Below are 15,174 nucleotides of genomic sequence, written 5' to 3' on the forward strand. Positions count from 1 at the left end.
TCAATCATTCTTTTGTTTCTTTTTTGTGTCTTTTTGTTTTTATTTATTTATTTATTTTTTTTTTTTTGCTTGGATCTCATGCAGTTATGGTTACCAATCGATTGGTTTTTGGCAATCGATATTCCTTCTCTTGGAATTTTCTAGAAAACTTTTCACAATAGGTTAAATTATTTGTTCTTTGTTTTCCTTAGCACTTTGAAGCATAATCTTTTCGGATTTTTTTTCTGAAAGCTTTTTTCAAAAAACATGTAAAATAGTAATTTCAAGTTGGAGGATAATCGGTACTTGTAATAGTTATTTCGGCGAAGTAAAGTTTTGAGAGAAGTATGTAATAGTTAAGTTTCATTATCTGAATCAATTGATATTATACGAAACATTTATAAGATGAAATTTAATGATTCATTGCCTAACTTTCCTCGGTTCACATTTTACGAAACATTCAGTTTTAAATCTAATATTAATACAGATTGAACTTTCTAGTAATAGTGGATTTTTTTGGCTGTTATGTTGCTTTGAATTGCAACTTAATTATTTAGGCGTAATGTTTGGCTGTATCACTTCAACTTTGATGAATTCAGCATCGGGGTGTTCAGCAAGGATTTAATTCAACTGTTTTACTCTTTGACTTTTAAAGTGTTGGATTTTTAATAATAATAATAATAATAATAGTATTTGTCGCTTCATTTATTTATACCTAGAATGTATTGCATTTTTAATTAGTTTATATTGCTTACTTTTTGACTCCTTCGTTTCATCTTCGTATTTTAAAGTTTATTCTTAAATTTGGCATTGTTGATTGCATTCTCACTTTCTTTTATTTATTCGTTATTTCTTTCATAATGTAGCGTTGATTCCATTGTATTGTTTTTTAATGCAAAATATGCTGTCACTAAGATGATCCCTTATGATCTTTGGCATGTATCAAATTTATGAACTGATGAACTTGCCTGCAACTGGAGAAGTCATATGGTGGAGATAGTTCTGTTTTGTCTAGAGGTAAATAATTTTGTGCTCATCACTATGCGATTATGGAATGGTTCGACGAACAGATAAATGCCGGAATGTAGCAGTACAGCGATGGTAATCGATCGGAACAGACAGTGCTGTAGTGGGTTCATCGTAGCTAGACAGTACTGCCAGGGTGAGTATGCCAGCCAGCCAGCCAGCCATTGAGTCAGCAACGCACATTGTACTACGTGTCGCGGAGGCTTTATCTACCAGCAAACTATAGAAAATGAAGTCGCCCATGCCAAGACGAACTGATGCTGAAATTTGCATATTTACTAATTTTAGCTTAAATTTAACATCATATAGTACGCATTATTAAGCATTATGAATTGTGGGATGATTCGCTTGATGATTGTGGGATGACTGGTCAGTTACCGAGTTGGCAGGTCAAGAAGATGATTTGGCAAGAAAATAATTCCCAAAGAAATAAATATTTCACAGCTTAGATTTCCCATATCTTTCTGTCGCATTATGAAAATTAATTGAAGGAATTAATTAGATAAAGTTCTGAGCAGGTAATACTTATTTGATTGCTCTTATTTGAAAAAAATACTTATTGAAAGAAAAAAACATGTTAATCACATTGATAGCGGTGAAAAGAATGAAGCGTTCTGAAGGATTTGTAATCAGAATGAGATTTTCAATTTATTTTTTTATTTCTATTCAAAAATTAATCTCGTAAGTGCCAATCTCCCGATACCTGTTCAACGAAAAAATTTCCACGAATACATCCATCATTCAGAGCATCGTAGACTTTAAATTTCGTTTCTTTCTTTTATTCTCGGATGTTCCAAGCTTTGTGCAAATTTTCCGGATCGTTTCATCACATATATTACTTTTGCGACCTAACGCTTTACGCTGTTGGATATGTTTGCTCTTTGCTTCCTGTAATTTAGACAAGTTCACTTCAAAATTTTTAGGACTCAAGACATGGATCTGTCGAAAGATAGGATATGATGTGCTAAATCGATGAATCCAGCTTTGTTGGAGCTTATTTTAGGCTTCTCCTCACTTTTTGTTGTTTTGGCTCGACAAGACATCTCTTGCTTGTCTGAATGATTAACTTTGAAAAAGCTGCTTTTGTTTCTTTTTCCATTCTGATGTTTTCAGTTATGTTGTAAATCTCATGTGAACGATTTGTAGAGATAAAGAATTTTATCAAAACTGGTCCACAAAGGCCTTTTTTCTTCTAAAAAATTTTTTCTTTTTTTTGTCTCTTTCGGGAAACGGATGGTAGCCAACTGACAAGAGAAATAGAATTTACTACCACAGCAGAAAGCTCACTGCCTAAGAGAACTTACGATTTCTTCCCTCCGCTCATCATTTCTATTCTCAGCGTGAACATTAAAAATCGCAATACCTATAAGGAGTAAGCAGTTGTCGCAAATTATAATTGTAAGAATGAATTAAAATTTATTTAATTTTGCTACTGAAATATCATTCAGAACTCAATTATTAAAGTTTATTTAATTATTTGTGCTGACCAAATGACCACAATGTATATGACCAGTACCATGCAATGGATAAAAATTAATCAATTAAGTTCAAAATATCTTTTTTTTTTTAACGATCTAATATTTTTTAACATTTTAATATCTAATTAAAATAAATTTTGATCAACCCGGGATTTATTTCACAGTTTAATATACAAACACTTTTAAAAATTATACGATTTTCTTAAAATTTGATATTTATATTTGAAATAAAAATTATTTTTAATTGTTAGAATGAATTGAAAACGTGACAAATTAAAAATTTAATCAGTTTTACTAATCAAATATTGGTTAAAACTTAATTATTAAGGTTTATTTTAATATTTATGCTGGTCAAATGACCACAATGTACGTGACCAGTACCCATCCAATGCATAAAAATTAGTCAATTAAGTTCAAAATATCTACTTTTTTAAATGATTTGACATATATATATATATATATATTAAAAATTAATTAAAATGAATTTTTGATATTGCTAGAATTTATTATGTAGATTAATATGCAAAATTCTAATAAATTGATGAATTTTCATAAAATTTAAATTTTAAATTTGAAATAAAAACTAATTATAATTGTGAGAATGAATTAAAACCGTCAAAAATTAAAAATTTAATTAGTTTTGCTAATCAAATATCGATTAAAACTTAATTATTAAAGCTTATTTTAATATTTCTGCTGATCAAATGACCACGATGTATGCGACCAGCACCTATGCAATGCACACAAATTAATCAATTATAAGAAAATAAACTTTAATAACTAAGTTTTTTTTTAATATTAGAGAAGTGAAATTAATTAAATTCAAATTAAGAATTGAAATTTTGTAATGAAAAAATTTTGTAATGCGCAAAAATTTTGCGCGAAAATTCATCAGCAAAATTAATAAAACTTTCAATTAGTAATGGTTTTAATTCAATTTATGAATTAAAATTAAATTTTATTTCAAATTTAAATTTTGAATTTTTTAAAAATTTTAAAATTTGTGATAGTTTTCATACATTAAAAAAGGAAATTGGTTCTAAATTATCAATTTTTATTTTAATTAAGTGCCAAAACTACTAAAAATAGCAATATTTTGAACTTAATTGATTATGTTATATGCATTGCACCAGGGCGGTTCATATATGGTGTGGTCATTTTATAGTTTAAATATTAAAATACGTTTTTGTAATTAAGTTTTGCGCAAAAAATCATCAGCAAAATTAATAAAACTTTCAATTTAAGAATTAAAATTAAATTTTATTTCAAATTTAAATTTTGAATTTTTTAAAAATTTTAAAATTTGTAATAGTTTTCGTACATTTAACAAGGAAATTGGTCGTAAATTATCAATTTTAATTTTATTTAAGTGCCTCTAATTCAATTTTGTGGTTGCCAAATGCCATACTTGCAGCAAAAGGTGGACTATAGCTCAGCTATGTTTATCCAGGTGATACAATTCTTCTGGTATACCTCTACCATCATTCCAAAAATCTGTTGCAATTCTATAATTAGCATCTTCAGATTTTAGTTTTAACTTACCCATGCTGGCAAAAAAATCGACTATAATACCTGCCACTCAGGTAAAATCCTTTTGTTTCACTTGCGTCAGACTGTCGTGACAACAACAAAGTAAGAGTTGCTATTAACAATGTTTTTTATTAATTATATTCATTTCACTATTAAATAAATTATGCTAATTCTATTATCAGCTAAAAGCTAGACAAATAAAGAACTTTTAAGCTTACTCAAGAACTTATAAGTGCTATAGGCAACAAATCAATTTGCTTTCCTACTACTTTTGAGAATTGCTATTAGTTTAACATTGATTAACTGAAAATTGTTCAATATAACCTATATGGGAGAGGGAGAGAGAGAGAGAGAAGGAGGATTTTCTTTCTCTTTGCTTTCGTTATTAATATATCTTTCATTTCACTCTCATCAATCAGATCTTTGTAGCGTTTAGTTAACAAATATATCTTGTCTTTTCATAACACCAAGACTTACTTCTTCATCTCTAAGTTTCAGAGTGTCCTCAGAAACTATGTCACAACTATGTACATTCTGTGACATACTGGTCCTACTTCGTCACTCATGCCTCATTTTGTCACCATGGCACGTGATAAGTCAGACGTTTGTTTTATATTCGAAGATGCATCGCTTATCTCTTCTGCTACCCTTCCACCCATGATGGCAACAGTTACATCTCTTTTCTCTTTTATGGCATACTCTACCCATCTGTTCCTACAATACTTTCATCTATTTGGTAAGAAGAAGATAAAGAATATGTTTTATTTGAATCACGAAGACTTATAAACTCATCAATAATCTCAAACTCATCATCATCTTCTATTATAGATTCTGTGATCCGATCGTTATTTTTTGAATTTGTACTGCCTGCAGTACTAAATCAATTGTGAGAGAAACTAAAATCCATACATTTAGAACTAAACAATATTACTTATACTATAAATTGATATTGGTGTCAGTAACTATTATTACTATTCTAGTAAATAATAAAATATTTTATTGTCTAATCATAGAAAAATTTTACTTCCATGGAATGAATATTGGGGTTATAACATGGGTGAAAAATGAAAAACCTCTATGCTAAATTTTAGTTAACGTGCATATTGGAGATATTAAAAAAGTTGTTTTTGAGGTATTGCATTTTGTTTTTGTTTTAGCTATAAGGCCAGAGGGTTGTTCCTATAGAATAGCAGTAGTGTCGGTAAAAAAATCTTATCCTGGACATGCGAAAAGAATTCAGAACTCTATGCAATGTTGCATTTTTTTCCATTGATGTACCATTTAAACTGCAATTCACATTCACATAGAGAAGAATTAGCTAAGTCATAACATCTGACTCTAACTTTTTTACCATCACCACTCTCAATAACATAAACATTTGTAATTTTTCTGTCATCATTATCTAATATTGAAAAATCAGTGATTTTGTTATCTTTATAGAATTTACTATTTAAAAGTTCGCTTAGTTTATAGCCGTATCCTTATCTTGTAGTGTTATTCTTGCGTGAAAGCTACTATCCTCAGAAGCTTGCTTTACCAATATTACAAACTTACCAGCAAGAGAAGCTGCTAGCTCACTTGCCAAATTCAATTTTCTTATATTTTCCTCTTCTAGAAAGGAACGCTGCTCCTCCAGTTTTGCTATGCTTTCCTTGGTTGCTTACACTGCTTTCCTTTGTGGAAAAAGAAAATTACGTGCGTAGCCAGGCTTTACTTTCACAACCCAGATGCTAAGCTCGAGCTTCAGCTATGTAAAGTGAACTGTTGTAATCTCAGGCTAAACCATAGTATAAAAACCACTCTTCCGGTAAAAATATAAATAAGCACTTCACTTTACGTAGAATGTGGATATCATTTGAAATATTTTTTAAGAATAGATAATGTCACAGGTTGGGGGTATAGATGTAGAAATCAAAAAACAAAGTTCTGTATGTAAGCAAATGCGTTTTAGCATAGGCCGTACAAGTCTTTTAAGTACGCTGTCCAGAGTAAGTGGAGTGGTCGAAAGGCGTAATGCAATAGATATCTTGGCGTGTATAAATATTAAAGCACAACATGGCAGCATAAAATTAATGGCTACTGATCTTGATATTTCAATATTTGCTTCACTTGCTGCAGATGTGTCAACAGAAGGAGAAGTAAAAGTTTCAGCACATACTTTACACGATATAGTGAAGAAGTTGCCAGCTGATTTGGATGTCAATTTTGAGGTAAACGAGTTTGCTAATTCTGTTACATCACTTTCTTCTGAAATTGTGTCATTACTGCTTTGTATGATAAGCCCAGGAACCGGACAGGGGGAGAGAAAAGAGAAATCATACTTTGTTGCTGGAAGGAAAAAAGCAATAAAGCCTACTATCTCAGGTCTGCGCATTATCAGTTGCATAGCTACCCATGCTCCAAAGGAAAAACCAACGATCCAAATTGGAACATTACTAGGGTTGTGTTCTTGAAGCCAATCAATGGCTATTGCGGCGTCAGTTAACTCCCCTATACCCTTATCGAAAGTTCCAGTGGATTTTCCAACACCACGGAAGTTAATTTTCAATGCAGAAAAATTGTTATCTACAAAAGATGTGTATATACTATGTATCATTTTACTATCCATACTGTCACCATATTGAGGGTGATGATGTAAAATTAACACAACTAGTGCGTTGGTCTCTTTGCTCTGGTGGTACTCACCTTCTATTTTTTTTTTTTTTTTGTTGCATTATTTAAAAAAACTTCTACCACGGCAGCTCCTAATGAAAACCTGTTAACAGATATATAAATTGTGCATATATTAATTATGTATTAATTTTACTGTTTTTGCAACAAGCTTTTTACCGTGTTAAAGCTAATATATAGTTAATAGTAGGCTAATTAAGTGGCAAATGAACATTTGAATTTATTTTCTTTAGAAAATAGTGATTATATATACGCTGACTATAATGCAACTTTTCCAGTTAGTGACAGTGTAAAATAGAGTATACTTGAAGTCCTATCAAAACAGGTTTTGAATCCTTCATCGTTACATAGAAAGGGACAAGAAGCAAGAAGGATTCTTCAGGATGCAAGGGATAACATTCGTAGTGCTATTGGCGTTCCAAGTAATAAGGAAATAGTTTTTACGTCTGGTGCAACTGAAGCAAATAGTCTTGTTATGAAAGGGATAGCAGGCTTTCAACATGTGATTTCAGCTGTAGAACATCCCTCAATTCTTAATTCTGCGTGCAATCCACATATAATACCCGTCAATCAGGGGGGTATTGTCGATCTTTTGGCGCTAGAAAGAATTTTAAGTGAACTTAAAGGGAATATGGTTTGGTTACAACTCCAACAGTCAATATCTTTTTTTCTTTTGACGCTTTATCCTTAACTCCAGCTCTTGCCTCTCTTGTTGCTTTTTCGATTACTGGCGCTGCGCCTGTTCCAGTGCCACCACTCTCCCTACCGTGATGAAAAGCATATGGCTATCTTTTATATGCTCCATAATCTATCTCATCATTGACTCTTCTGCTGCACCCTTGCCAACATCAGGCAAAGCACCAGCATCAAGACCCTTAGTTAAATTAATACCTAACTGAATTTTCTTATCACATAATGATTTTTCTAGTGCTTCAGCATCGGTATTTGCTACAACAAAATTCACTCCTTGCAAATTAGACTGGATCATGTTGTTCACAGCTTTCCCACCAGCACCGCCCACTCGCAATAGTTAGTAATTTTTCAGCATTTCTTTCTTCAGCTGTATCACTGAGATTGGACGACCCTGTAATAACCTTGTGGTCATCATAATTAATATTCTATTATGAGCGATTTCTGGATTGTAATCAATCCAAATTGGTATTCCTTCTTCAAATAACTTGTGCATAACACTATGTTTTGAATGTGCTATGATTTATCTAGAATAATTTTAATATCAACGCTACGTTTTTTTGCTTCAACTAGAGAATTAGCCACTTTCTCAAGAGTAAATTTGTATTATTGAACCAAAATGGATTTCTCAGATTGATCTATTGTATTAATTACTTGCTGAGCATAATCTTCTCATGGAGTAAAGTAGACAGTAATTTTTGAATCTAAGAAAGACAACCTCATAATGCACACCATAAATAAATTCAAGTTATATATAGCTGCTGAACTTTATTGCATAGCAACCAAGAAACTTAGTGTGGTTACTGACAAAATTCATTGTAAAATGGCCATTTAACTACTTAAGAAAAAATATGCAATTAAAAAACAAACCTCGCTAGCCCCCTTATCCTGATACTGGAGGTATTAAGTTACCTTCAATCTGTGCAGATTAAAATAATAAAGTGTTATATAGTTAGCATCTTATGTTTAATTTTTTGCACTATATTACCTTATGTCTTCACAATATTTCTAATTTTTTACCTATATAAGTTGAAACTCGCTTATAAAGCGTTTAGGAGTATAATATGCTAATTTGCAGGATTAGAGAATAAATACTATCTACCACAATGTATCTTTTGCTTTTTTTTGCCTAGTAAATTTCTAAAACATTTATGACTAAAGGTTAGTTGCAATAAAAAACAACTAAGTCGCGATTATTAAGTATTTAAAACATAAAAAAACGCTAGTGTTTTTAAATAGATATTAACTAGGGCTTCTTTTGTCTTTTTCTTACTTGGTGGATTTCTTAAATATTTGTAGCTGAAGATTTACTGACAACAACTGCTTGTTAGCTGCCTTTCTCAAGAAAAGAATTTTACAGTTAACATAAAAATACCAAAAGAAAATAGTGAATTATGTTACAACCGCTGCGAAACTAATAATTATGAAACTGTAAAAGAATTTATAAGTAATGCTTTGCATTAATTCCTCCTATAGGAGGATAAAAGCTGTAAATGCTGCAAAAAAATCGGTGATTAGAGTGTATTTACGTGAAGGTAGAACTTTGCACCATGATATTAAGGCTAAATTTTGCTCTGGTGAAATAGTTTTAAGAGCAGCTAGAGCTGGAACAGGCATTATTGCTGGGGGATCGATTGGTCGGTTTTTGAGGTGTTGGGCATAAAAGATGTAGTATCTAAATCTACTAGATCGAATAATCCTCATAACGTTATATGTGCAGTATTATATGTACAGGTCTTTGATAATATGTTATCTCCTCGTCAAGTAGCGAGCAAAAGGAGTAAAAAGATTGGCGAGGTAGTCGGAAACAGGTAAAGTATGAATAATGTTATAAAGTTAAACTCTATATTTACTGAATTATCGAAGAAAAAAAAGCCTAAATTAATAGTTAGAGGTATTGGTTGTGGTAAAGGTAAAACATCTGGTAGGGGACATAAAGGGCAGAAGGCTACGCTTTGAAGAAGATGTCTCTAACAGTAAAATGGCGAGCCCTTCATCTACACCTGTTCTGAACCCAGGAAGAGAAAAAGGTGGTCGTGCCTCTAAAGCATGTGCAATAAATACTATGATAGCAATAACATCTTTGCTCAAATATTAAGGGGTGAGTTGCAAGAAGGTTTATGAGGATGAGGATGTCTTGGCATTTTACGATAAGTATCCTGATGCACCATTTCACATTTTAGTTGTAACGAAAAGTCAATATATTTCATATGATGATTTTATTTTTAAAGCTTCTGCGGAGGAAATAGTAGGCTTCTTTAAAACTGTAAGAGAGATAACTTATAAATATGACCTAGAAAAAAACAGGATATAGATTAGTTACTAACTGCGGTGAAACGGGGAACAAGTTGTGCCGCACTTTCATATGGATATTTTAGGTGATAAAAGATTAGGAAAGCATGTAAATTTGTAGTTTTGCTTTCTACGAGTTTTATTAAATGAGTGAATATTTAGCTATAGCAATTTTTATCTGCGTGTCAATTATACTATCTCTTGCTTTGGGTGTATTGCCTATGTTTCTTGCAATAAGCAAACCAGATAGTGAAAAACTTTCTACATATGAGTGCGGTTTTAACCCTTTATCAAGAGCAAGAAAAAATTTTGACATTAAGTTTTATTTAGTTTCAATATTATTTATGATATTTGACTTAGAAATTGCTTTTCTTTTTCCTTGCGCTATTTCTTTACCTAAAATAAGCTATTGTGGATTTTGGTCTATGATGATATTTCTTGCAATACTTACTGTAGGTTTTATCCATGAGTGGTGTAAAGGTGCATTAGAATGGGGCTTATGCTCGTTTAGAACTTGCATTGTTAGTAGAGTTTCATGCTTTACTTGGCTCAACAAAATAGACATTCGTTCAACCTCTGCTACTGCACTGGCTATAGTTATTACCATATTAGAGATTATTTTATTTATCTTTTCAATTAAACTTACTTTACACTTCGCAAAGTAATTCATTCGTTTTCCACATCAATTTTATTTTTTTTTTTTTTTTTAGTAAATAATTTTCAATGTTCAATTTGCTCTGACTAAAACTACGATTGTCCGCTGAAGAAGAGTATGCTTGTTTCATAACTTTGTGTTTATATATCAAATCATTGGAGCTTTCCTTAAGCAGCAATAATGCTTCCCTATGTGTACTAGCATCGAAAACCAGCAAGTTTTGCCACATGTGTTCCATATGACTCATCTGCAACGCCCTCAACTACTTCATGTAGAAAGATCACCTCCTCTTTCCATTCTTTTATTCTCACACAGAAACACTTGACACTTTTCAAGTATTTGCTTACTTTAGTATAATGAGTTGCAGAGATAGCGCGGCACTTATTTACATTGTGAATATGTTCAATTACCGCCTGAGCAATAGATAAGCCATTATACACTCCTGTTCCTCTACCAATTTCATCAAGTATTACCAAGGAACGGTCTGTTGCTTGGTTGACTATGGTTGCTGTTTCAATCATCTCCACCATGAAGGTGGAATAACCAGCCGTTATATTATCCGTTGCGCCAACCCTGCTGAATATCTTATCATTCACTCCAATATGTGCACTATCTGCTGGCACAAATGAATCCATATGAGCTAAAATTGCAATGAGAGCGTTTTGCCTCAAGAAAGTGCTTTTTTCAGCCATATTAGGGCCAGTAATTAGATGTATACCAGACAAATTGATGCTATTTGCAATGAACTTATCGTTAACTTCAACAACTGGGTGTCTTTCATTGCAAATATTGAATTCCTTCTACTGTTTCTGGTTTTATCGGCTCATTTAGTAAATCAACCTTTGCTAATCAGGTCTCTGTTGTCGCTGGAGAGGGAAGTGAGATGAAGATTGGCTATGACTACGATATAGCATGTAACTTCGGTGATTTAAAATCGCCAGAGTTAATAGGGGAGCGTCCAAAAAACTTAACTGTTGAACAATTTTGTCTACTAGCGAATAATATGTAAATTACTTAATTTGTTGATAAAAATATTAAAAAAGTATTTTCAGTTTGCTATACAATTCAAAGGTACACCATTTCACAATAAAATAGGGAATTTTGCCCAAAGATAGAAATAGGCAAGGGTTTCTGTTTTTTTTCTCTGGTTGCTATTTCTACGCTGTGATTCAATTTGGCAAAAAGATTACATGTATACCTTCCGCAAATGGCAGTTTGGGCTTTTCAAAAAGCCAAAATTCTATATAATTTTAGTTATAAGTTATGGCTTATAGAAGAGGCTACCACAGATCTATTGCATATGCACAATTTTCTAAAAAAATAGTAGTATTGCCTTTGCATAGTATAAAGTATTCCTATGTAAATTCTATGTTATCCATATAATAAAGTTGAAGCTATTGCTAACGCAACGTATTTAAAAATGTTATGAACTTCGTAAGAGAAAAAAATACTCCTTTGATGGAGCAATATTTGAACCTAAAAGCTCAATATCAGGATCATCTGTTATTTTATAGGCTGGGAGATTTTTATGAGTTGTTTTTTGATGATGCTATTAAAGCTGCGAAGTTGCTGAATATAGTACTAACTAAGAGAGGTAATTTGTATGGGCAAGAGGTACCAATGTGTGGAGTTCCAGCGCATAGTAGTGAATCTTACCTTCATAAGTTAATAGATTTAGGATTCAAAGTAGCAATCTGCGATCAGTTAGAAACTGCTGATGAAGCAAAAAACAGGGGCTATAAATCTATAGTAAAACGTGATGTAGTGCAAATTGTAACTCCAGGAACAATTGTTGAAGATTCGCTATTAGAGGATAAAAACAGCAATTATCTTGCGTCCATAGTTAAACAAAATGGGGAGTATGCTATTGGCTGGCTTGAATTATCAACAGGATGCATGTTTTACACGAGGGTTTTTGTGCTTTGCAAACATATCTACCATGTAAAACTAGCCAGTGATGAGCATAGAGTAGGTATTTTTTTGGAACTACATTTAAAAGAGATTTCTCTGTTTTGAACACGTCTTTTTCTTTCACAAGGCCAATTTTATTGCTCACTCTAAAAACATGAGTATCAACTGCCAATGTTGGAATGCCAAGTCCTGAATTTAAAAATACATTAGCACTCTTTCTCCCAACTCCTGGCAAAGACACCAAGTCGTCAAAATTGGGAGACATAGCAATAAGAATAGTAAGAAGAGAGCCGAGTGTTCAGGTTACAGTATGTGATATAAATCAAAACATGCTAAGTAGAGGACGTAATAAAGCCATAAACTCAAATCAGCTTAATTTTAATTGGGTGTGTGCAAACGCAGAAAGTTTGCCATTTGAAGACTCTGAGTTCGACTGTTGCACAATAGCTTTTGGTATTCGGATCCTCTCAGAGTCGTCACTAGAGACCGTCTTTCCAGCCCATCATTACGTGCATATTCAAAGCTACCCATAGTAACAGTCTTCTTAATTCTGCTCTTTCATTCACTAAATTTACTAGGTCACTACCCCCTCCCCTTCTCCCCCCCCCCCCAAAACCAGGTGTCCCTCTCGCAACTGTCTTCACTGGTGCTATTGATATCTTCTTTATATATGTATTAAATATCTTCTTTATATCGGGCAAACAAATAGTAATGTGTGGATCAAAACAACCAGGTCTAAGCAGTGCATTACGAAACCTCCATAAATTTTAAAATAGTGCGTAACTTTAATTTTAGTACTTAATAATCTCTCTATATTGCATTACAGTCAAGAAAAATAAACACTGAATACCTTTTCTACAGTCTTACAATTTAATTTTCTAATAAAATGCTAGATTTTCAGTAGAAAAATCCGGTAAAGGCACAATTTTTTATTGTGCTTTAAGTAAATATACTTTTAACGTTATTATTAATCTGTTACGATATTAAACAGATATTTTCTAAAAAAAAAATGAACAAATACGAAATTTTACAAGTTTCTATAAAAAGTATTACATAGATTGAAGAATACTGAGAATACGCTATAAGTACTAGATCAGAGTCAACTAAACGTAGAAGATAAAGTTGAACAAATGGGTCTTCTAGAAGAAAATTAGACATGAGACTATCTCCCACAATATAATAAAAGAATCATTAGCATAAACACGTACTCCTAGTAACAAAAAGAAAGGTGATAGTTGACAGCTAAAGTTAATAGAGAGGATGCATAAAAGCAACAGTGCTATTTCCATTGACCGTAAAATCCTTTGTCCAAAGTTAAAATTGAGTGCCAAAATTTACGGAGGCTATCTCAATCTGAACCCAGTAGCTTAGAAAAACTAAAAGAACTTTTTTTTTTTTTTTTTTTTTTTGCTGACTTAGTCAAACTCATTCGTGCAGTAGTTTCTATAAAATCGCAGCAAAAGAAATATTTCCTAAGTTAGGCAAATTTTTCAGCGACAATATAGATAGAATAATTGAAAAACAGAAGAAAGACAAGGTTACTAATACACAGAAGATTACTACTCAAAGCAGATTGAACTTGGCTCATTATGCTTGCAGCAAATAGGTTTTACGTCACACCATGCATACTTCTTATCAGCACCTATATCTGATTTCTGTTATGGTTTAGTTTTACTTTTGGTTCGGTGGTCATCAAATTTATCAAAGATGTCTATAAGCAGCTCATTTACAAGGTACAATCATGTGTGAAACTCAACGGAAAGAATGATTGGAACATGCAGGAAATTTACTGAGTTTATTCAACCATACATAAAAGAGAAACTCATTGTAAAGGTCAAAGTTAATGCAAGGATCAACAGTGTTGAGAATCTGCACTTCATTTTCAATAAAGTGAATCTTCCCTCTCCTTTAGAGAAGGCAGATACATTTAGTCCATTGATATTTAAAATTATTAAAACTTATTTTAATAATTACACTGGCCAAATGACCACAATGTATGCAACCACTACCTATGCAATGCACACAAATTAATCAATTAAGTTCAAAATATCCCACGATGTATGTGACCAGTACCTATGCAATGCACACAAATTAATCAATTAAGTTCAAAATATCCATTTTTTTTTTAATTAATTGATATTTTTCAAAATTTTAACATTTATTTAAAACTAGTTTTTGATATTTACTACTATTTATTTTGTAGATTAATATGCAAAATTCTAATAAATTAATGAATTTTCATAAAATTTGACACTTAAATTTGAAATAAAAATTAACTTCAATTGTAAGAATGAATTAAAACCCTGATAAATTAAATATTTAATCAATCCCGCTAGTCGAATATTGATTGAAACTTAATTATTAAAGTTTATTTAGTTATTTATGCTGATCAAATGAGCAACCGTAGATGACCAGCACCTGTGCAATGCATACAAATTAATCAAATAAGTTCAAAATAACCATTTTTTTTCAATGAATTGATATTTTTCAATATTTTAACATTTATTTAAAACTAGTTTTTGATATTTACTACTATTTATTTTGTAGATTAATATGCAAAATTCTAATAAATTAATGAATTTTCATAAAATTTGACGCTTAAATTTGAAATAAAAATTAATTTCAATTGTAAGAGTGAATTAGAACAGTGGCAAATTAAAAATTTAATTAATTTTGCTTCTAAAATATCATTCAGAACTCAATTTCTAAACTTGATTTTATTATTTTTGCTGGTCAAATGACCACGATGTATGCGACCAGTACCTATGCAATGCACACAAATTAATCAATTAAGTTCAAAATATCCATTTTTTTTTTTAATTAATTGATATTTTTCAAAATTTTAACATTTATTTAAAACTAGCTTTTGATATTTACCACAATTTATTTTGTAGATTAATATGCAAAATTCTAGTAAATTAATGAATTTTCATAAAATTTAAA

The 15,174-nt window shown here is 31.5% G+C and overlaps 4 protein-coding genes and 18 pseudogenes across 22 annotated transcripts; 11 read left to right on the forward strand and 11 right to left on the reverse strand.

Annotated features, from left to right (window-relative positions):
• Positions 1–1,026: 1,026 nt before the first annotated feature.
• Positions 1,027–6,609, reverse strand: Bm17116 (Uncharacterized protein; the record flags this gene model as incomplete). The annotated part of the gene is made up of 3 exons (XM_043082811.1): positions 1,027–1,265; positions 5,568–5,664; positions 5,977–6,609. The coding sequence occupies 3 exons, from the start codon at positions 6,607–6,609 to the stop codon at positions 1,027–1,029; spliced, it is 969 nt and encodes a 322-aa protein (XP_042938745.1).
• Positions 3,919–4,041, reverse strand: Bm18304 (annotated as a pseudogene). Its single transcript has one exon. A coding segment is annotated over exon 1 (123 nt).
• Positions 5,497–5,736, reverse strand: Bm18305 (annotated as a pseudogene). The gene has a single exon. A coding segment is annotated over exon 1 (240 nt).
• On the forward strand, positions 5,894–7,454 carry Bm17117 (Uncharacterized protein; the record flags this gene model as incomplete). The annotated part of the gene is made up of 3 exons (XM_001902755.2): positions 5,894–6,223; positions 7,066–7,261; positions 7,381–7,454. 3 exons carry the CDS (start codon positions 5,894–5,896, stop codon positions 7,452–7,454), a joined length of 600 nt encoding a protein of 199 aa, XP_001902790.2.
• Positions 5,900–6,232, forward strand: Bm18306 (annotated as a pseudogene). The gene has a single exon. A coding segment is annotated over exon 1 (333 nt).
• On the reverse strand, positions 6,208–6,705 carry Bm18307 (annotated as a pseudogene). Its single transcript has one exon. A coding segment is annotated over exon 1 (498 nt).
• On the forward strand, positions 6,883–7,341 carry Bm18308 (annotated as a pseudogene). Its single transcript has one exon. A coding segment is annotated over exon 1 (459 nt).
• On the reverse strand, positions 7,307–7,414 carry Bm18309 (annotated as a pseudogene). Its single transcript has one exon. A coding segment is annotated over exon 1 (108 nt).
• Positions 7,455–7,491: 37 nt separating the features above from the next.
• On the reverse strand, positions 7,492–8,990 carry Bm17118 (Uncharacterized protein; the record flags this gene model as incomplete). The annotated part of the gene is made up of 2 exons (XM_043082812.1): positions 7,492–7,703; positions 8,903–8,990. The coding sequence occupies 2 exons, from the start codon at positions 8,988–8,990 to the stop codon at positions 7,492–7,494; spliced, it is 300 nt and encodes a 99-aa protein (XP_042938746.1).
• Bm18310 lies at positions 7,709–7,789 on the reverse strand (annotated as a pseudogene). The gene has a single exon. A coding segment is annotated over exon 1 (81 nt).
• Bm18311 lies at positions 8,851–8,964 on the forward strand (annotated as a pseudogene). Its single transcript has one exon. A coding segment is annotated over exon 1 (114 nt).
• Positions 8,991–9,191: 201 nt separating the features above from the next.
• On the forward strand, positions 9,192–9,323 carry Bm18312 (annotated as a pseudogene). Its single transcript has one exon. A coding segment is annotated over exon 1 (132 nt).
• Positions 9,324–9,422: 99 nt separating this feature from the next.
• Bm18313 lies at positions 9,423–9,482 on the forward strand (annotated as a pseudogene). The gene has a single exon. A coding segment is annotated over exon 1 (60 nt).
• On the reverse strand, positions 9,461–11,012 carry Bm17119 (Uncharacterized protein; the record flags this gene model as incomplete). Its single annotated transcript, XM_043082813.1, has 3 exons — positions 9,461–9,532; positions 10,117–10,256; positions 10,532–11,012. 3 exons carry the CDS (start codon positions 11,010–11,012, stop codon positions 9,461–9,463), a joined length of 693 nt encoding a protein of 230 aa, XP_042938747.1.
• Bm18314 lies at positions 9,812–10,159 on the forward strand (annotated as a pseudogene). The gene has a single exon. A coding segment is annotated over exon 1 (348 nt).
• Bm18315 lies at positions 10,379–10,525 on the reverse strand (annotated as a pseudogene). The gene has a single exon. A coding segment is annotated over exon 1 (147 nt).
• Bm18316 lies at positions 10,527–11,120 on the reverse strand (annotated as a pseudogene). The gene has a single exon. A coding segment is annotated over exon 1 (594 nt).
• On the forward strand, positions 11,114–11,305 carry Bm18317 (annotated as a pseudogene). Its single transcript has one exon. A coding segment is annotated over exon 1 (192 nt).
• Positions 11,306–11,790: 485 nt separating this feature from the next.
• Positions 11,791–12,228, forward strand: Bm18318 (annotated as a pseudogene). The gene has a single exon. A coding segment is annotated over exon 1 (438 nt).
• Positions 12,209–12,487, reverse strand: Bm18319 (annotated as a pseudogene). The gene has a single exon. A coding segment is annotated over exon 1 (279 nt).
• Position 12,488: 1 nt separating this feature from the next.
• On the forward strand, positions 12,489–12,704 carry Bm18320 (annotated as a pseudogene). Its single transcript has one exon. A coding segment is annotated over exon 1 (216 nt).
• Positions 12,705–13,253: 549 nt separating this feature from the next.
• Bm18321 lies at positions 13,254–13,697 on the forward strand (annotated as a pseudogene). Its single transcript has one exon. A coding segment is annotated over exon 1 (444 nt).
• The last annotated feature ends 1,477 nt before the right edge of the window (positions 13,698–15,174 follow it).

The sequence above is a fragment of the Brugia malayi genome, assembly GCF_000002995.4.
Source record: "Brugia malayi strain FR3 genome assembly, contig: Bm_011, whole genome shotgun sequence".
Classification (NCBI taxonomy): domain Eukaryota; kingdom Metazoa; phylum Nematoda; class Chromadorea; order Rhabditida; family Onchocercidae; genus Brugia; species Brugia malayi.